Source organism: Apus apus, chromosome 1, assembly GCF_020740795.1.
Source record: "Apus apus isolate bApuApu2 chromosome 1, bApuApu2.pri.cur, whole genome shotgun sequence".
Classification (NCBI taxonomy): Eukaryota; Metazoa; Chordata; class Aves; order Apodiformes; family Apodidae; genus Apus; species Apus apus.
Genome location: NC_067282.1, coordinates 195,055,620 through 195,071,505, shown reverse-complemented (window position 1 = coordinate 195,071,505; position 15,886 = coordinate 195,055,620). Strand labels below are relative to the sequence as shown.

At 36.7% G+C, this 15,886-nt stretch overlaps 1 protein-coding gene across 1 annotated transcript in view; it reads left to right on the top strand.

Annotated features, from left to right (window-relative positions):
* Window positions 1-15,886, top strand: part of SEMA3C (semaphorin 3C) — a 122,908-nt gene that overhangs the window by 82,371 nt on the left and 24,651 nt on the right. Inside the window, exons 7-12 of the mRNA XM_051636380.1 lie at window positions 592-711; window positions 2,679-2,821; window positions 4,763-4,877; window positions 7,088-7,157; window positions 9,922-10,066; window positions 14,931-15,153. Of these exons, the coding sequence (XP_051492340.1) occupies window positions 592-711; window positions 2,679-2,821; window positions 4,763-4,877; window positions 7,088-7,157; window positions 9,922-10,066; window positions 14,931-15,153 (816 nt within the window). The remainder of the gene's footprint in view (window positions 1-591; window positions 712-2,678; window positions 2,822-4,762; window positions 4,878-7,087; window positions 7,158-9,921; window positions 10,067-14,930; window positions 15,154-15,886) is intronic.

The following is a 15,886-nucleotide window of genomic DNA, read 5'->3' as shown; positions in this document are numbered from 1 at the left end:
TACTTAGAATCAAATACATAAAAGGGGACAATAGTAGCTCCATATTATTCTGTGTAAAGTTCACTAATATGATTGTCTGGCCTCTGCAATTCTGAAGTCAGCTTGAGCCTGCCTGGGGCAGCCGTGACAATACTTTTGGTAAAAATTGGCACCAGTCCATTGACTGCAACAGATGTTGTGCCAGTTTACATCAGTAAATTCAGCCTGGTCATTTTGTCTTCTCCCACAGCAAAAAAATAGCTTTTTGAAGTATGTACTTAAAAAGTTGAACGTGATTCTTTTTGATAACACTAGTCTGATTTTCCAGTGATCCTTAGCAATGAAAGTTGAGCAACAAAACTTTGTAATATGCAATTCTGCTGTTGCATTTAATTATGCAGATCCCCAAAGTCTTTAAGAAAAATGTGATGACTCTCGTGCATTCCAGATTGCATCTTTGTAGATCAGAGGGGAACCCCATGCCCAGGACCCCATATTTATCTGTAAACAAAGAGCTGATGAGTTTAAAATAAAAATAGATCAATAACTATAAATTTCAGAAGAAACATAATAATGCATTTCCTTTTTCTCCTCCGTATCAATTCATTGCAGATGAAGAGCTTTTTTCAGGGATGTATATTGATTTCATGGGGACGGATGCTGCCATTTTTCGGAGTCTGACCAGGAGGAATGCAGTGAGAACTGACCAGCACAACTCCAAGTGGCTGAGTGGTGAGATGCCTTTGTTTTACCAGAGCTTTTAGTGGGTTCCACAGAAATTCAGCTTTGTTTTGTTTAAAATAAGGACTTTGTATTTTAAAGAGCTTTTCTCTGAATTTAATTTATTAAGTTGAACCATGAAGAAATGTGTGTAAAAACATATTGTAGACAATGCACTATAAAGGGTTCACTGCATGAAGCAGCCTTTTAGGCCACACCACCTGATGGCCTTTTTTGGATTAGTATTGAACCAAGCTGTTCAAGGGAAAGTGTATGAAAATTTTTCAAATGACAAGTTGTCAGTCTAGGGAAGTGCTTTCTCCACCTTTAATTCATCAGACATTGCCTTAAATTAGAGCCTTTGATTCTAAGGTTTTTATAATGAATTGCAGCTTCAATTGATTCGGGCTGATCCACCTCTGTACAGAACACTCACCACCACTTGCATTCAAAATGTGTGCAGAACAGAGTTCCATTAGCAGAGAAGTCAGTGTCAGTCATTGCCATTTATTTCAGTGGTAACAAACTGATTATCAAAACACAGCAGGAAAACTAATTTCTGAGTGTGAGCACTTAACTCTTGGCTTCACTGAAATCAAAGTGAAAATTCTCCCTGACTTTACTGATAAGAAGACTCCTTCCAATTACACTATTTTGAATTAAAATGGTGGTCTCTGAACAGAGATAGATATAAAAGGTTATAGAGCAATTAACATAGTAATTCCAATTGAAAAAAATCCTTTAGGTATGTTGAAGTAAAGTTACTGTGTTTTTTTCTTGTTATTCCTGTGTGGCTGTGACTGCAGTGAAATCACAGGATTGCAATCAGAATAAATGAAATTCACTAGTAGTGAAAAACTATGTCTGCTTTCTAAATTTTTCTTGTTTGCTATACCTTCTTATACTTACCTGCACTCCTTGAAGTGTACACCCTAAAGTGAATTAGGGAAAAAGAACCATTAAAGTGCCTAATATCTGGAAAATCTACCTGTTACATATGCTCAGGACAAGTACTTGACAAGCACCGTTTGTTTTCATGTTCTATTAGAACCAGAGCCATGACACTTACTATATTAATTGAGAATAGGCTCATGTGAATACAAAAATGCTGCAGTCTAAAGTGAGATTTTTGTCAGAGATACAACCTTTCTACCAGATTTTTTTTTTAAGATATCTACTGCATTTCAATCAGGCAATCTTGCCTGGTCCTTGAAAAGATATAGCCTTCATACAGAAACCTGCTTCCTTGAGACAAGGGAGCTCTTCTGAAGACTTTTTCCACTGTCCATTATAGTTTAGCTAAGGAAATTGCCAAATCATGTTATGCAGATACCAACACCACTAGTGGTTGCCTAATAAGGGATTGCAAGAAATTAGTGCACAGTCAGTTGTGTATCATAATGTATATTTTAAATTACATTGCAGTTTGCATTACACTAGTTCAGTGTTTGGTATGTTTATCAACCTCTGATATGAACTCAAATGCTGCTAAAGCATCTGCATATTCTGCTTTCCTTTTTCAGCGTTCCAACAGCTATTTTCTTCTCTTATTTATACTTTTTTTAAAGTACCTTACTTGTTCTTTTCCTAAAGAGTCTCTTAGCAGCTTACTTTTATGTTTTTCCTCAGTGAGTCTTTCCTTCAGTGCCCCTGTTAACACAATAATTATTCCCTTTCCCACCAAGTTTTCTGAACCTCTGCAGTTATCTAATACTATTGATTCTGTATAGCAATTGCTTTTCTAAAAATCTTCTGCGGGAGAAAATGTGAGGATGCAGAAATTTAAGGCTGCCAGTGAAGAGCCGTTTGCCTGGTGGTATCTGGTGTATCCACACATAAGGTTGGGCAGATAGCCACAGCAGTACCTCTACATGTGTTATAAAGCATTTCCTTGAAAAAGGCGGTAACTGTCAAATCATTATTTGCTTATACTGATAAATCTCTTGGTTTCAACTTCTTGGTACACTGTTTCATTTCAGAGCCTATTTTTGTGGATGCTCATGTTATCCCAGATGGCACTGACCCCAACGATGCCAAAATCTACTTCTTCTTCAAAGAGAGACTCACAGACAACAGTGGCAGCACAAAGCAAATTCATTCAATGATTGCAAGAATATGCCCAGTAAGAACTCTTTTGTTTGCCAGGTTGTTGGGACAAGCTGCCAGTGTGACATGATAAGTTAAAAGACTAAATTATTGAAACGCCTTTGATTTATATTCAAAATAAATTTCCTGTTTCAACTTCCACATTCATAATTAATAAGAGCTGTTACTGAACACACAGCTAGGGTCTAAACATGTTAGGTATATCTGGCTATATCTATAATGATACAAAAACTTAGAGAGTCAGAAATTTGTGTATTTCTCTGACTGACTCAGAATACTTTCCAGTGTTGAATTTCCAAACTTGCTGTCCTGTGCACAAAGGAGGTACATTCTTTCCTTAGAAAATTGAATTATAAGACAGTGAAGTCTTTCACACAAACACAGACATTCTCAAAGTCTTTGAAACACATTGGAAATATCAGAGCCAAGCTTTTAAATGGGTTGATTTGAGTCCTTTTCTGAGTTATCACACTGATGTACATGTGAGCCTAACTTTAAAAACATACAAACAAAAATTAAAGTCAGGACTATGGCAACTCCTGTGCAGTAATTAGTTTACAATCGCAGTGCTCCTCAGTGTCTCTGTTTCCTTTTTCATATCTATAATCAACTAGATGAATAATGATTGAAGCAGCTATTAATATCTTCACTGAAATGGAGCACAATTACTGCTAGACTTTTAGTTCTTTCTTTTGAAAAGGTTCAGGAAGATAATTGTGTTTATGTATTCCTTGCCTGGGTCTTCTTTAGAATATGATGCTGGTGATATTGTGCATGGATGTTAGGGCATGTTTGGGATCCTGTTAAAACTCCTCTAGCAACCTGATGAGGCATGTGATCTCTTTTACAATGTTTTCTGTTTTTAGTGGGGGTGCCCAAAGGCCTTTTTAAGTATTTTGCAAGAAGATGTTTCACACAATTATAGCTGTACTTGTTATTGTTACTGTATAATGAAGCCCAGATGATTTCTGAAAGGTGTCAGCCTGTTTCAACTTACACTGAAGTCAGTGGCAGAACCCCAAAGCCAATGAAAATAAATCTAATTCATTTATATTTGTATACTTGTATACTGTCATATTCATATATCAAGGCCTTTGAGACTGGCCAAATATATTAGTACAACGGTGCCAAGAGATACCACTCCAAAATACCCCATATGGGTCACCCAGAAATTTTAATTACCAGCTCCAGCAGCACCAGTGAAACGTGCACAGCATTTCAGGAAAATCATGTTTGCCTAGCATCTTCATTTCCTTTTTCCCTTTCCTTGGTGGGCATTATGCTATGCATTTTGGAAGGTACTGCTCTTACCCAGGGTGTTCACTGGCAGAATGAGGCAGGAACTGTACCATCTGGCTTACCAGTTACTGTTTCTACCTTGCACTAGAGAGAGATGGAGACATTCTTGAGCAAGCTGTGACCAAGCCAGCTCTGGACCAAGCTAGCAGAATTTGCAACAGTGCAAGTAGCTTGACCCATGCTAGCCACCATTCCTGAACTTACTTCAGAGTGTCCATCTCATGGTTCAGCGTGACTTACTAGGTTAGATGCAGCTATACTACTCTCAGGATTAGAAGAAATGTCCTTCCATAGGCCTCTTAGACCTTTTAGAGGTAGCATGGACTTCCCTGCATTAGGTGTCAGGGAGCAAGACAGACCTAAACAGCTTTTCCAATCATACCTACACACAATATCTTCACATCTACTGCCCAACCCTCCCAAGCCTGCTGCCCCAGCACAGAATGTCTGCTCAGAAGACTAGCTCTTGTTTTTCCTGTGTCTGGAGTGATTAGATGAGGGGATTTAGTTTAGGCGTATTTGTTTTTTATATTGAATATAACAGCATAATTGTCTAGGTGATGAGTCAAATTAACCTGAGGGAAGTGAGAGAAAGCCCAGTAAAATTTTAGCTGTGTTGTATTTATTTTTTTTTTCTGAAAATAATATTCCTTTCCAGAATGACACAGGTGGTCAGCGTAGTCTTGTGAACAAGTGGACAACATTTTTGAAAGCAAGACTCGTGTGCTCAGTAATGGATGAAGATGGAACAGAAACGTACTTTGATGAATTAGGTAAGGCAATAAAAAAACCTTAAAAGTTTTATCTAAATCCTGCACCCTGTGTTATTTTGAATTATTGATGTTTGTACAGCTTCTTAGTCAAGTTGTTGAAAGTGAAGTCTTAGCCCTGTAGAAATTCATTACATAATTGCCCTTGTAGTTTTATGGCAGGAAATGAAAAAATCTTCATAAATCTCTCTGAGTGATTATCTTTATCTTTGAAATAAAGGTAATTAATCTTGACTATGTAAAGAAATAATATATGTAAATAATTAATATTTGGAAGGGAACAAGTGAAATCTATTTTTATTTTGCTCCCAACTGAGGGGTCTTTTTAACGTAAATCTCTTTGAAACTGTTTTTTTATACCACTAGGTAGCATACAGCTTTTCTGCAATTTGTTTATTCTTTTTGATCCCCAGTAAGAGGCCTCAGTTTGATAGTTCAAGATAACACAAATAAATTCTGTTACTGATACCAGCAATAATACTATGAATAAATGTAATTTCTCAGGATTCATTCAGATACTTAAATTTTCAGTTCAACATGCGAAACACTGCAAATATTCAATGAATAATCTATGCAGCAGTCACAACAGTTTTCCTTTCACTAAGGAATCAATACATGTATACTGTGATAATTAAGTGCCAAATGACATTATCAGAAAGTTTCAGATTCTAAATTGTCCACACCTGTGATGTACAGTTATTTATCTAAATTATCTAAATTCAGATTTTAGAAGATTTGGTGTGTGTATTTGTATAAATGCAAATACAACTATATATATGAATATATAAAATTAAGATTTATATAAAATTTTATAGATAACAATATTATCTAAATACCTAATAGGCCCCACACTGGAGCTGCATCTGTTTCTGACCCTCTCTTCATTGTAATCTCTCCTTTCTCTGGCATTATTGCTGTTTCCATCATAGCAAATGAGGTTCAGAGTCTTTTTGACTTGGTATTGTTACATGTATTTGATGTACTTATTCTGGCTTAAGTTTTCAATAGAACCTGATGGGCCTAGGAGCAGAACCTAACTTGCTCAAACTCAGAACATGCGAGGTGCTTGGAAGACTGACTTTCAGAAGTTCTCAATGCCTAAGCACTGCAGCAGCAACTGATCTTTCAGAGTTGTGATTTATCATCTCCCTCCTCCTCAACAAAGCAGCAGGATAACTACTTTTAGTTTTCTGTATGGCCAAATGGAGGACCATTTAGAGTCAGAGACAACATTCTCAGTCTGAGCTCCCAGCATAATCCTGTGGCAAAGAGAAAGAATACAAACACAGTTGGCAACACAGAAAACTGGGAGAGAGCAAGACCATGCTTCTGTTTTCATGTACAGTGCAGAAGAGTGTAACACTTCCAGTTCTGCACAGTGATGTCTTTTGCTTTTGACATATTTAAGAGCATATTTTAAAGATTCAGAGGGTTAAATGAAGGAACTACATAAATTACTGAAAAGCTAAAGAACATAATTATATGATAAAAAGATCCAACAGTTCAGTCTTTTTGTGTGTTGTAAAATATGTTCAAGAGGTAGCTTGATTATAGTTAATGAAAATATTTGTAAGGAGAAACTGTCAGAGATTAAAGTATTTTTCACTGGAGTGTAAGAAGAAAATCGACAGATCAGAGGTAAAGGAGGGCAAATTCAGTTCAGTGAGGTACAGCTTTACATAGTGCAGTTAATAAATCCCTACACAACAGAAGCTGAGATTTTTATATCTTTCAGTGTCTTCACTGCAAAATTGTGTCATTCATATGTTAAAAATGAGCAACTGAGGGCATCTAGAGTGTGTACTGGATGATGAAACACCTAATTGTCCTGCTTTGGATTACATCCATCTATGGGAACTCTTCATCTTTGACCTACTGCAACTTAAATGCTTGCCTACTGTTAAATAACCTGCTGGAATGGGATCCAGCAGAGAGAATTGTGAGAAATGGATCCTGAACATATTTGAAATTATTTGCCTTCTGTCTTCATAAGGCTAGATGGCATGGAGTTAATTTCCAAATCTGTTTCTGAATGTTCAAATGCTAGATTTATGCATATGTTCCATTCATATGATAAGTCTGCTTTTTTCCCATTCAAGTCTGAGACAAAACTACTGTTGACTTCAGCAGGAATAAAGTCATAAATTACACTGGAAAATAAAGTTTTTATTAATATTAAAAATATTTTTTCTTTTTTCTTTTCTTTCTTACAGAGGATGTGTTTCTTTTAGAGACAGATAACCCCAGAACAACACTTGTGTATGGAATTTTTACAACATCAAGGTAAATGGAGAGATTTGAAAACAAAAATAAATAAACCAACAAGCCTTTCTGAACTGCCCAGTTCCCTATAGGAAAACTAAAAGTGATGGTTTGTGGTTAAGGCTCTTCTGTGCAATTTTGTGTCTCCTGCAGCCATTCTTTGCACACAGTCTCAGTATCACTACTGTTAGTATCCATGTTGGAGCTGTGCTGCTGTTCTGCTTGGAGCAAACTGCTCCCTGGCATACTGTCAGCTGGCACTGGGAAAACATTTCTGTGGAGGGTCACTTGTTACCATTCAGCAGAGGAAAGCTAAAGAGGTTCAGTGCAGTGAACTTATGTGGCATCTGAGAGCACTTAACACCTCCTGAAGGACATACAGCACCCTGAAGGATCAAACCGGGGATTCTTACATGAATTCATACAAATGATTTCCAGACTCTCGGCTCACAGATGATCGCACAGATGGCAAATAACCCATGTCAGCTTCAGTTGGCTACGAAAAGACAAGCTTGTGTGGCATTTGGTCACCTCCTTGCAGACTTAAGCTCCCCATTATCAATCAGTAGTATTCACTCACTGTCCAGTTTAGAAAACAATCAGTGAGCTCCCAAAGGCAGTGAAAGTGCTATGTATGGCTTACTGTGCTGAAGGTCCACAAAGATATAGCAACAGGTGGACCAACAAGTTCTGCTATCTCTGCCTTTATTTTTTTCACTTTTCTCTTGCCCTCACCACATAGTGCTGGTATACAGAGTAGAAATAGTCACTGCTTACTGGTTTCTGACATGCTGTTCTGTATTATTTAGCTGTTATTACATCACTGCAAAGACTTTTGCTTATTTTTAAATTTCATGTAATTTATTTGATCAAATTAGAAAATTATATAACTTATTACTAGTAATTTCTTTAATAGCAATTTCTAGCAAAAAAAATCCTTGCATGAAAAAATATTATTTCCCAATATACTTTGCTGTCTTTTTTCATGTGGATCCAGGGTTCGGCTTTCTCAAATATGTAAACCAACCAGGAAAATAGGATTTTATGATATTTAATCGGGGAAAAAAAAAAAAAATCCCATAGCTTGTAAACATCTGGCCCTGTCTACATTTTATGATTTCAACTGCACAGAAGGAGAAAATGCTGAGGTTATGCTTAGCAGTGGAACCACACTTACGATTAGGTTGAGGATGCAACATGCCTGAGCTGGAAATACTTTTACCTAATTCTCCTGGTATTACTGCAATGGAAATGAGGTTTAAATCACAGGACCATATAAGGTGACAACAAGGACAAAAATTCACTTTTTCCTGGCTCTCCAGCTATTTTCTCTATTGAATTTTTTACACTCGTGTTTCTGTTATCATGAACCACATGGTCTATGCTTACTTGCTCTTTGTTTGACTATAGATTGGATTGGATATGTTGCCTAGTTAAATACAGCAATCATAATGATTTTTACTCCTTAGCAGTTCCCTTTTCTTCACCTTTGTAGTCTTCCAACTCATAGCAGTAGCAAGAGAGAAACATCCCACTGAGTAGTAACTATGGGTACTTCTATCTAAACCATAGAGAAGCAAATTATTTTTGGTGGCATAACCTGCTGTAAATCTAACATAGAACATATGGAAAGATTAAGTGCATTTCTCAAAACTTATTAATACCTAATAAAATTTCCACAAATACTGTAATCCATCTAAAAGGTTCATTCTGTTAATCCATATATAGCTGAGAGCAATGTGGATTGTGCTTTCCTTTTTTAGATACTATGTGTATTGTTTTCAGGTTTTTTCAGGAGTGTGGGTTTTTGGGTTTGTTTTTGTTTTTCAGTTGAGAACAGAGGGTTATTTGGATTATCTTTGTCCTACAGTTAACATCAGACAGATTTCAGACTGTCTGGATTTTCCACGTGCTTAGGATAAATATCCCAAATGTTATATGCAGTGGGGGGGGGGAAGGGTGAGGGGAATTAATTCATTCCAGTCAGCCTTAGCATCAATCTGGAAATTCTTCCCCTAGTGCCCTCCATCGTCATGGGACAATGGGAGCCATTCAGGGCTTGTTCTAGCTGAGGAAACTTCTGAGTCTGTTGCTGAACCCTGAGCAGTGGGAAAAATGCCCTTCTCATAGGTGACCTGCCAACCTCCCCTCAGGAGCATTAAACTCCAGGTCTTTTGAAGGGGTATTTGTAAGATCAGTTTTGTGGGTGGAATTGAGGACAGTATGGGAGTATTTCCTTTACAGCCACAACCTGTCCCCATTTTGCTTAGAAAAACTGGCAAATGATTGTAGTGATCTAACCAACTGCAATTGTACTGGATGTTTTGATTAATATTTTAGCTGTGTATTTGAGGAGGCTCATGGAGTTCTTGTGGTTAATATAGTGGTAGGGAAATCTGGAAACCTGTGCTGAGCTTGGCATTACAAAGTTTATAAAACTCCTGTCTCACTGAAGTCAGCAATATTTTTGCCATTGATATAACTGCGGCCAGATTACATTTCTTTTGCATTCAATATTAGGAAATTTTCTTACTCCACCAGCAGTACCTTCTCACTTTTTTCAGTTGACTCTTCAGAAAGGTGCTAGGTCTTAAGGAGAAGTTACGTATATTGGGAAAAGAAACTAGTTTATTTCAAATGTATTAAATCCATGCTACAGAAGCATCAAATGGTCTTAAATATATTATTTTAGAGTTATCTTGCATTTCTGGACCATGCAAAACTATGGAAAAGCTATACAAAACTTGGTAGGTTGTGATACTAACTTTTTCATATGGTCTTCCAGCTCCATATTTAAAGGCTCAGCTGTGTGCGTATATCATCTATCTGACATACAGACTGTGTTCAACGGGCCATTTGCACACAAGGAGGGCCCAAACCACCAGCTGATTCCATATCAGGGCAGAATTCCGTACCCGCGACCTGGCACAGTGAGTACAAAGATGTTTATGCAGGCTTGCCAATTACTTGTCTGTGTTTAATACATAATAAATACTATTTGTTCCAGGAAAATGGACTGTATGTGACTAAAACACTTAGTACAGTTCAGAACAATTTTGTTTGCTTCTCAGTTTGCCATACAAATAATGTGGTATCTGGAAATCTTCTAGAGAATCAAGTAATGTATAATGTCAATTATTTTTGCTCTTTCTGCTCACAAGGTAGTAAGAATTGTTTCATTAAATGGCAGCCATATTGTTTACATTTACATGTTTTGTATATATTTGAGCAAAAGATAGCTAAATAAATAACCATGCAAAGACTGCATCATGAGTGTATTCTAGTCTGGACCCAAACGTCTGTAAGTCTGTCTTCCATCTGTATGAATTTTCTGCAGTTCTTTAAAGTTTTGCAGCTCTGCTGAGATGCTTGGGAGATACAGCAGGAGAACAAGGCTTCTGGGACTTGTCACTTGACTAGCTCTAATACCCTATGGGGTACTAAATCTTAGATGAGAGACCTAGAAATAAATGAGTTTTCATGCCAATGAGTTCATACTAGTCCTCCTTGTTAAGAATGTATTTTGTATGCTTTGAAAATTTTTCAGCACTTTCTTCAGCACTACTGTATCAGGGGTAGTAAGAATCTTCCAATAAATTCTGCACACCATCACAGCTAGCTTTGTGTCCAAGTTTACAATAATGTCCCATTAAAGATTTTAAACAATTTCTTTTTTTTTTTTAATTTTCACCTTTACAGTGTATAAAAATTACTGCTGATGCAGTTTTGTCTCTATTTAATTATTTGCATTATTCTTAATATAGATTTAGCAGAAATATGAGGTCTAATATATCCAGCTTTAGTGAAGAATATATGAACTTTCTCTAAAATCATCTCTAAATTCATATTTGCTAAATGAAGCATGGTAGTGTGGATTTTTGTTGATTCCTATGAAATCTTGCAGTTTCTTAAGTGTCAAAATGATGTAAGTATGCACAGAATCATAAATAATTTCCCAATGATGTAGTTATAATTTTTTTTCAGATTAACACTTTTATGCTTTTCCATTGATCATAGGGAATTAAATTTTATTTTAATTTGGCAAGTCACTGCAAGAACTTGTATCCATATCACTGTTTCATTCATGTTCACCTTTATGCTGCAGATCTTCTTTCTTTCTCTCTTGTACACCACTGCACAGATACATGGAACAGCTCTCCCTGTTCACACTGTTCTTTATGATATTTTAGTGCAATTATCACTGGCTGTAAGATTTAGGACTTCATGTTCCCAGATCTCTAGAATTAGATAATCAATACCTGATATTCCTCTAAAGTCTAATGCTAGCATTATTCTTGCTTTGCAATTAATTTGTACATCTCTAATCTCATGATCTCACTGAGGCTTTAAGCTTAAACTTCACCAGAAAAAAATAAAAAAAAAAATTAAAATGGTCCATTTAAACGGGAACTTTCACACTCTTGTCATTAATCCCATTTCAGAGTTTCAGTTTCACACTGCTTCATACTATTGTATTGGTATGTGTTTCCACAACTACTGCCATGTTATTCTTGGTTTGCCTCATGGACGCTGAGGAGGTATTCAGAGATATTCAGAGGATGGGCCTAAAGAAATTGGGCAACACAATGGAAAGGGAAAAAGAACATCCAGATTTGGATCTAACATGGTGACAGAAATTATCAACATTTTTCAGATGTGCCAATGAGATCTGAATTTGAAGATCAATTCCTAGATTGTAGCTCACACAAAAAATAAAGGCAAAATAGATTCTTTTAAGATGATCATTGCTGGTTTTCTGATCACTGGCTTTGCAGTGCTTCCTCACAATTATACAGTATCTTAAGGGCATATTTTCTAAGATGGAACTTCTTTGGCTTTGCTTTTATTTTACTACTAAAAAGTTCCACTTTTAAATGCATGCCACAAACTCTGTTTTTCAGTTGTGTCAAAGCATCTGTAAAATTCAGGACTTAGGGGTTTTTTAGCTGCTTGGAATTTGTGTTCAAACGGTTAACTTTGAATAGCCATGTTTCCAGGCTATGCAGTATGAAGCTCTTTCTTCTGAAAAGTAGGTTTTTTGCAACTTCTGGGATGCTGTACTAGACAGGGATGACTTTTTTTTTTTTTTTTACATAGAAATCCTACTTTACAGTTTCCCAAAGAGATACTCGTACTAAACCTCTGGAGGGAAATGAGCCTTCATTGTGTCAGGGTACTTTGATAAACAGTGGAAAGGCTTTGGTGTAGCTTCAGTAGGATTAAATAAAGCAATACATTCATTTGGCCATGATCAACTCCGCAGTGTTTGGCTGCCCTTCACTAAATACCAATGGTTTCTTATTTCTCCACAAGCAAAACTTACTTATGGAAAAAGAAAGGGGAAAAAAATTGCAAAATTGGCAAGTTGCTATTAAATTCAGTGATGTTGGAGGATAGTTTCCATTTTTCAGAGTTTACAGAAATAGTGTTTATACCTACAGCATGCTGGGGGATCTGCTGTAAATCTAAGAATTCTTTTTCTCTGCAATCTAACTGCATGGTGATCAACTGTGAACACAATTATTATGTAGCCAAGTCCTTGAATGAGGTGTGAAGGATACACATTCAATCCCTCTAGGAAAGGGAGAGCTTACAGGGTTCTTCAGTAATGTCTTTTGCTTCTCAATGGTTTATACGGGTGATAGCAAAGGGATTAGTTGATTAAAAGAAGTTTGTTAAGTCTTTGCTCAGAACAGCAATATAATGTAAGTTTTTAGGGTCATATTGGGGTGAACCATAGCACAGAGATTTTTGCAGGAAATCGCAAAGGTCTTATGATCTCCAATTCAAGAATGAAAGGAGAGAAAGTATCAGAGAAAGTCATATTTTAACTGAGCTGTGTGGGACAGGAAAGTTTAATTTGAACCGCTCATGAAACAGAATCTCTCTGGAGAGGAACTAGGGTCTGGCAGATCACTACCAAGTAGAATAATCTTGCTAATAGACTACAAATTTATGAAGACAGGGAGTTTTTCTGCATTTGTTGCTAAGCTTAGCAGATAGCTCCATACATTTCCTGGAAGACCGTGGAGGGAAGTGCAACAGAGGGAAGGAGTAGAGCAAAGCAAATATTTAGAATTCAATATGAGGGCTTAGAGGGCTAAGAGGGCTAGCATGGAGTGTCATTTCTAATGAGAACCAAACCAAAACCCTCAGGATAAGGAAGAGTCCAGAATAATTACTTGTCAAGTATGTTAGATGGGAAAAGAGACCCAAAAAGAGCTGAGTTCTAGCTCTTCTTCCTGAAGATAACTTATTCCAGAGCACTTTCTTTTAAAGAATTCCTACCAGAGCTGCTCTACTTCTTATAAATAATTAAATCTTAATTGACCCAGAAGATGATTCTAAAGCCTGGGATAAGGCTACAGTCTTCTCTCTACTTTGTTCCTGGAATTGCCCAATGAATAGCTAATTATGTGCACAAGATGGAACCACTTTTAGCAGTGAAGGTTGAACAGGAATTCCTGCCTGATGGTTAGAGGGATCCCCTGGGAGGTAAAGACCCAGATTCTAATGTTTGCTTGCATCAGCTAGGTTGGGCACATGACTTATATATACCCAGTGAGTTTCCTAGTTTCTCAGAGCATGATTCATTTTGTGTAATTTTAGCCATCTAAAAGCAGGGCTTCTAGTCTGAATTACTGACTAGAGAGGAAACCTAGAAGGCTAACTAAGAATAAATGCCTGACTTTGAGACAGTAGAAGCCAGGTGAGGTAAATCTCTCCCTAAGCTGCTAGCTATTTTTCGATCTGTGGTTTTGACCAGAAATTCCACCCTAGATGTAAGAATGTTCCTCATCAAACAAGTTGCCATTAAATGCTTCCTGTTGAACAAAACAACATTTTCTGTCTGGAAGAATATTGTGTTGAAATATTTCTGAATAGCTACGATACTCTGAGGAGTTTCACAGCTCAGAAATCTGGTAAGGGGTAAAATGAAAGCTCAGGAGCAGCAATAGGAAGTGTGGTAACGGTGACTGAAATAAATTCATTATATCCAGAACATTGTACGCGTTACTCACATAGCTCCTGATTTCTTCCCACAATCTTCTTTAAGTTTCACTTTTAGGAAACACTTCCGATTTCTAAGATCAATACTGTTTCCTCATGAGGTTCAGGATGCTTGAGGGCTGATTATTTGGATGGTTCTTCATCACATGTAAAGTAACATTCAGAGTATTTATGGACCTCTGCCATTTCTCAAGCATATGGGAAGTGTTGACAAAATCCTGTGGTCAGTCAGTCCTCTCAGATGTAAATAAGTTGCCATGGGACCCCCTCATCAACTCAATATTATTGTTTTTTTCAAATGAGGATGAATTACAGGCCCTTCCACCATTTTGTAATCAACATAATGACTAAATTATATTGAACAAATTAAAGTTAATATCAGATTTTACCTTTTGCCTTTGTACTCAATCTGTAACAAACTAGCCACAAAAGTTTGGTATCTTCCCCTAGCAATCGCTTGGATATTCTTTTTCAACAGGCAGTTTGGAAACAAAGAATATGGAAACAGGTCCAGAAGTATGGATCTTTGCCATCAAGCTCAGCTTTGAAAGTGCAAAAATATGTTTGTGTTTGCTTTATCTGAATTGATGGGAGTTAAAAGCATGGCTATTCAAGCACTTCATTCCCCTTACTGGAACATAATTACTTTCAGTCAGAGTCTGAAGTGCTCCTTCAGAAACCTGCTTTGTCAACTATCTCTCAATAATTGTAAATTACTTGGAGATGAAAACTTTCTGGAAGATGCTAAGTATTGTTAAGCATTGCTGTGCATGTTTCTTACAGTGTCCAGGAGGAGCCTTCACACCTAATATGAGGACAACCAAAGAGTTTCCAGATGACGTTGTGACCTTCATCAGAAATCACCCTTTGATGTTTAATCCCATTTACCCAATACACAAGAGGCCATTAATCATCCGGATAGGAGCCGACTACAAGTATACAAAGATTGCTGTGGATCGAGTGAATGCTGCTGATGGAAAATACCATGTCTTGTTTCTTGGAACAGGTAAGACAAACTTAGCAACAGTCGTTTTCCTCCATTGCATTATAATTTGCAATCAACTCCAATCTATACAATTCATAGCTTTCAGAAACGTTTGAACGTATTTGCCGTCTACAAAAATGTCTCTAGAAATCCATAGATTATGCTCTTCTTTTCTGTGCATTTTTATGTTTCCCGTAGCCGTTAATTATGTGCAAGAGATAAAATTGGAATTTTGAGACAGGAATCAACAATAGTGTATATTTTATTCTATCTAAATTATAACACTTCTCACATCAGAATTTTATGTTCTTTAACATGAGTAAAAATACCAAAATCTGGCTTTGCATTGTTTTGCATACTCTCATAATCATTATCTAATATAGGCTGTGTAAGCTACTTCTGAAGAAAACACAACCTGATCAGGATGTTACAAAGGCAGAAATAACAACTTCTTTCCAAAAAACCAAACCAAAACCAAACAAAAAAAATTTAAAATATAGAAGCATTTAGCAGAGAAAAAGAAACAAATGGTTGGAGTCCTGGTAGTAGTGGACACAAATAATTTGATCCAACTATTCTAAAACAATTTCCGACTAATACAGCATACATTTTGGTTTTAGTTACATCAAATTTGATCTGGTGCTATGCTTCTGAAGTCTGCAGGGAGCAGGCCAATTGATTCTCGTACTGATCAATTTGATTTTTTAAAATATTCAGATATTAATCACACTCTTCTGATTGAAGCAGACAAGTG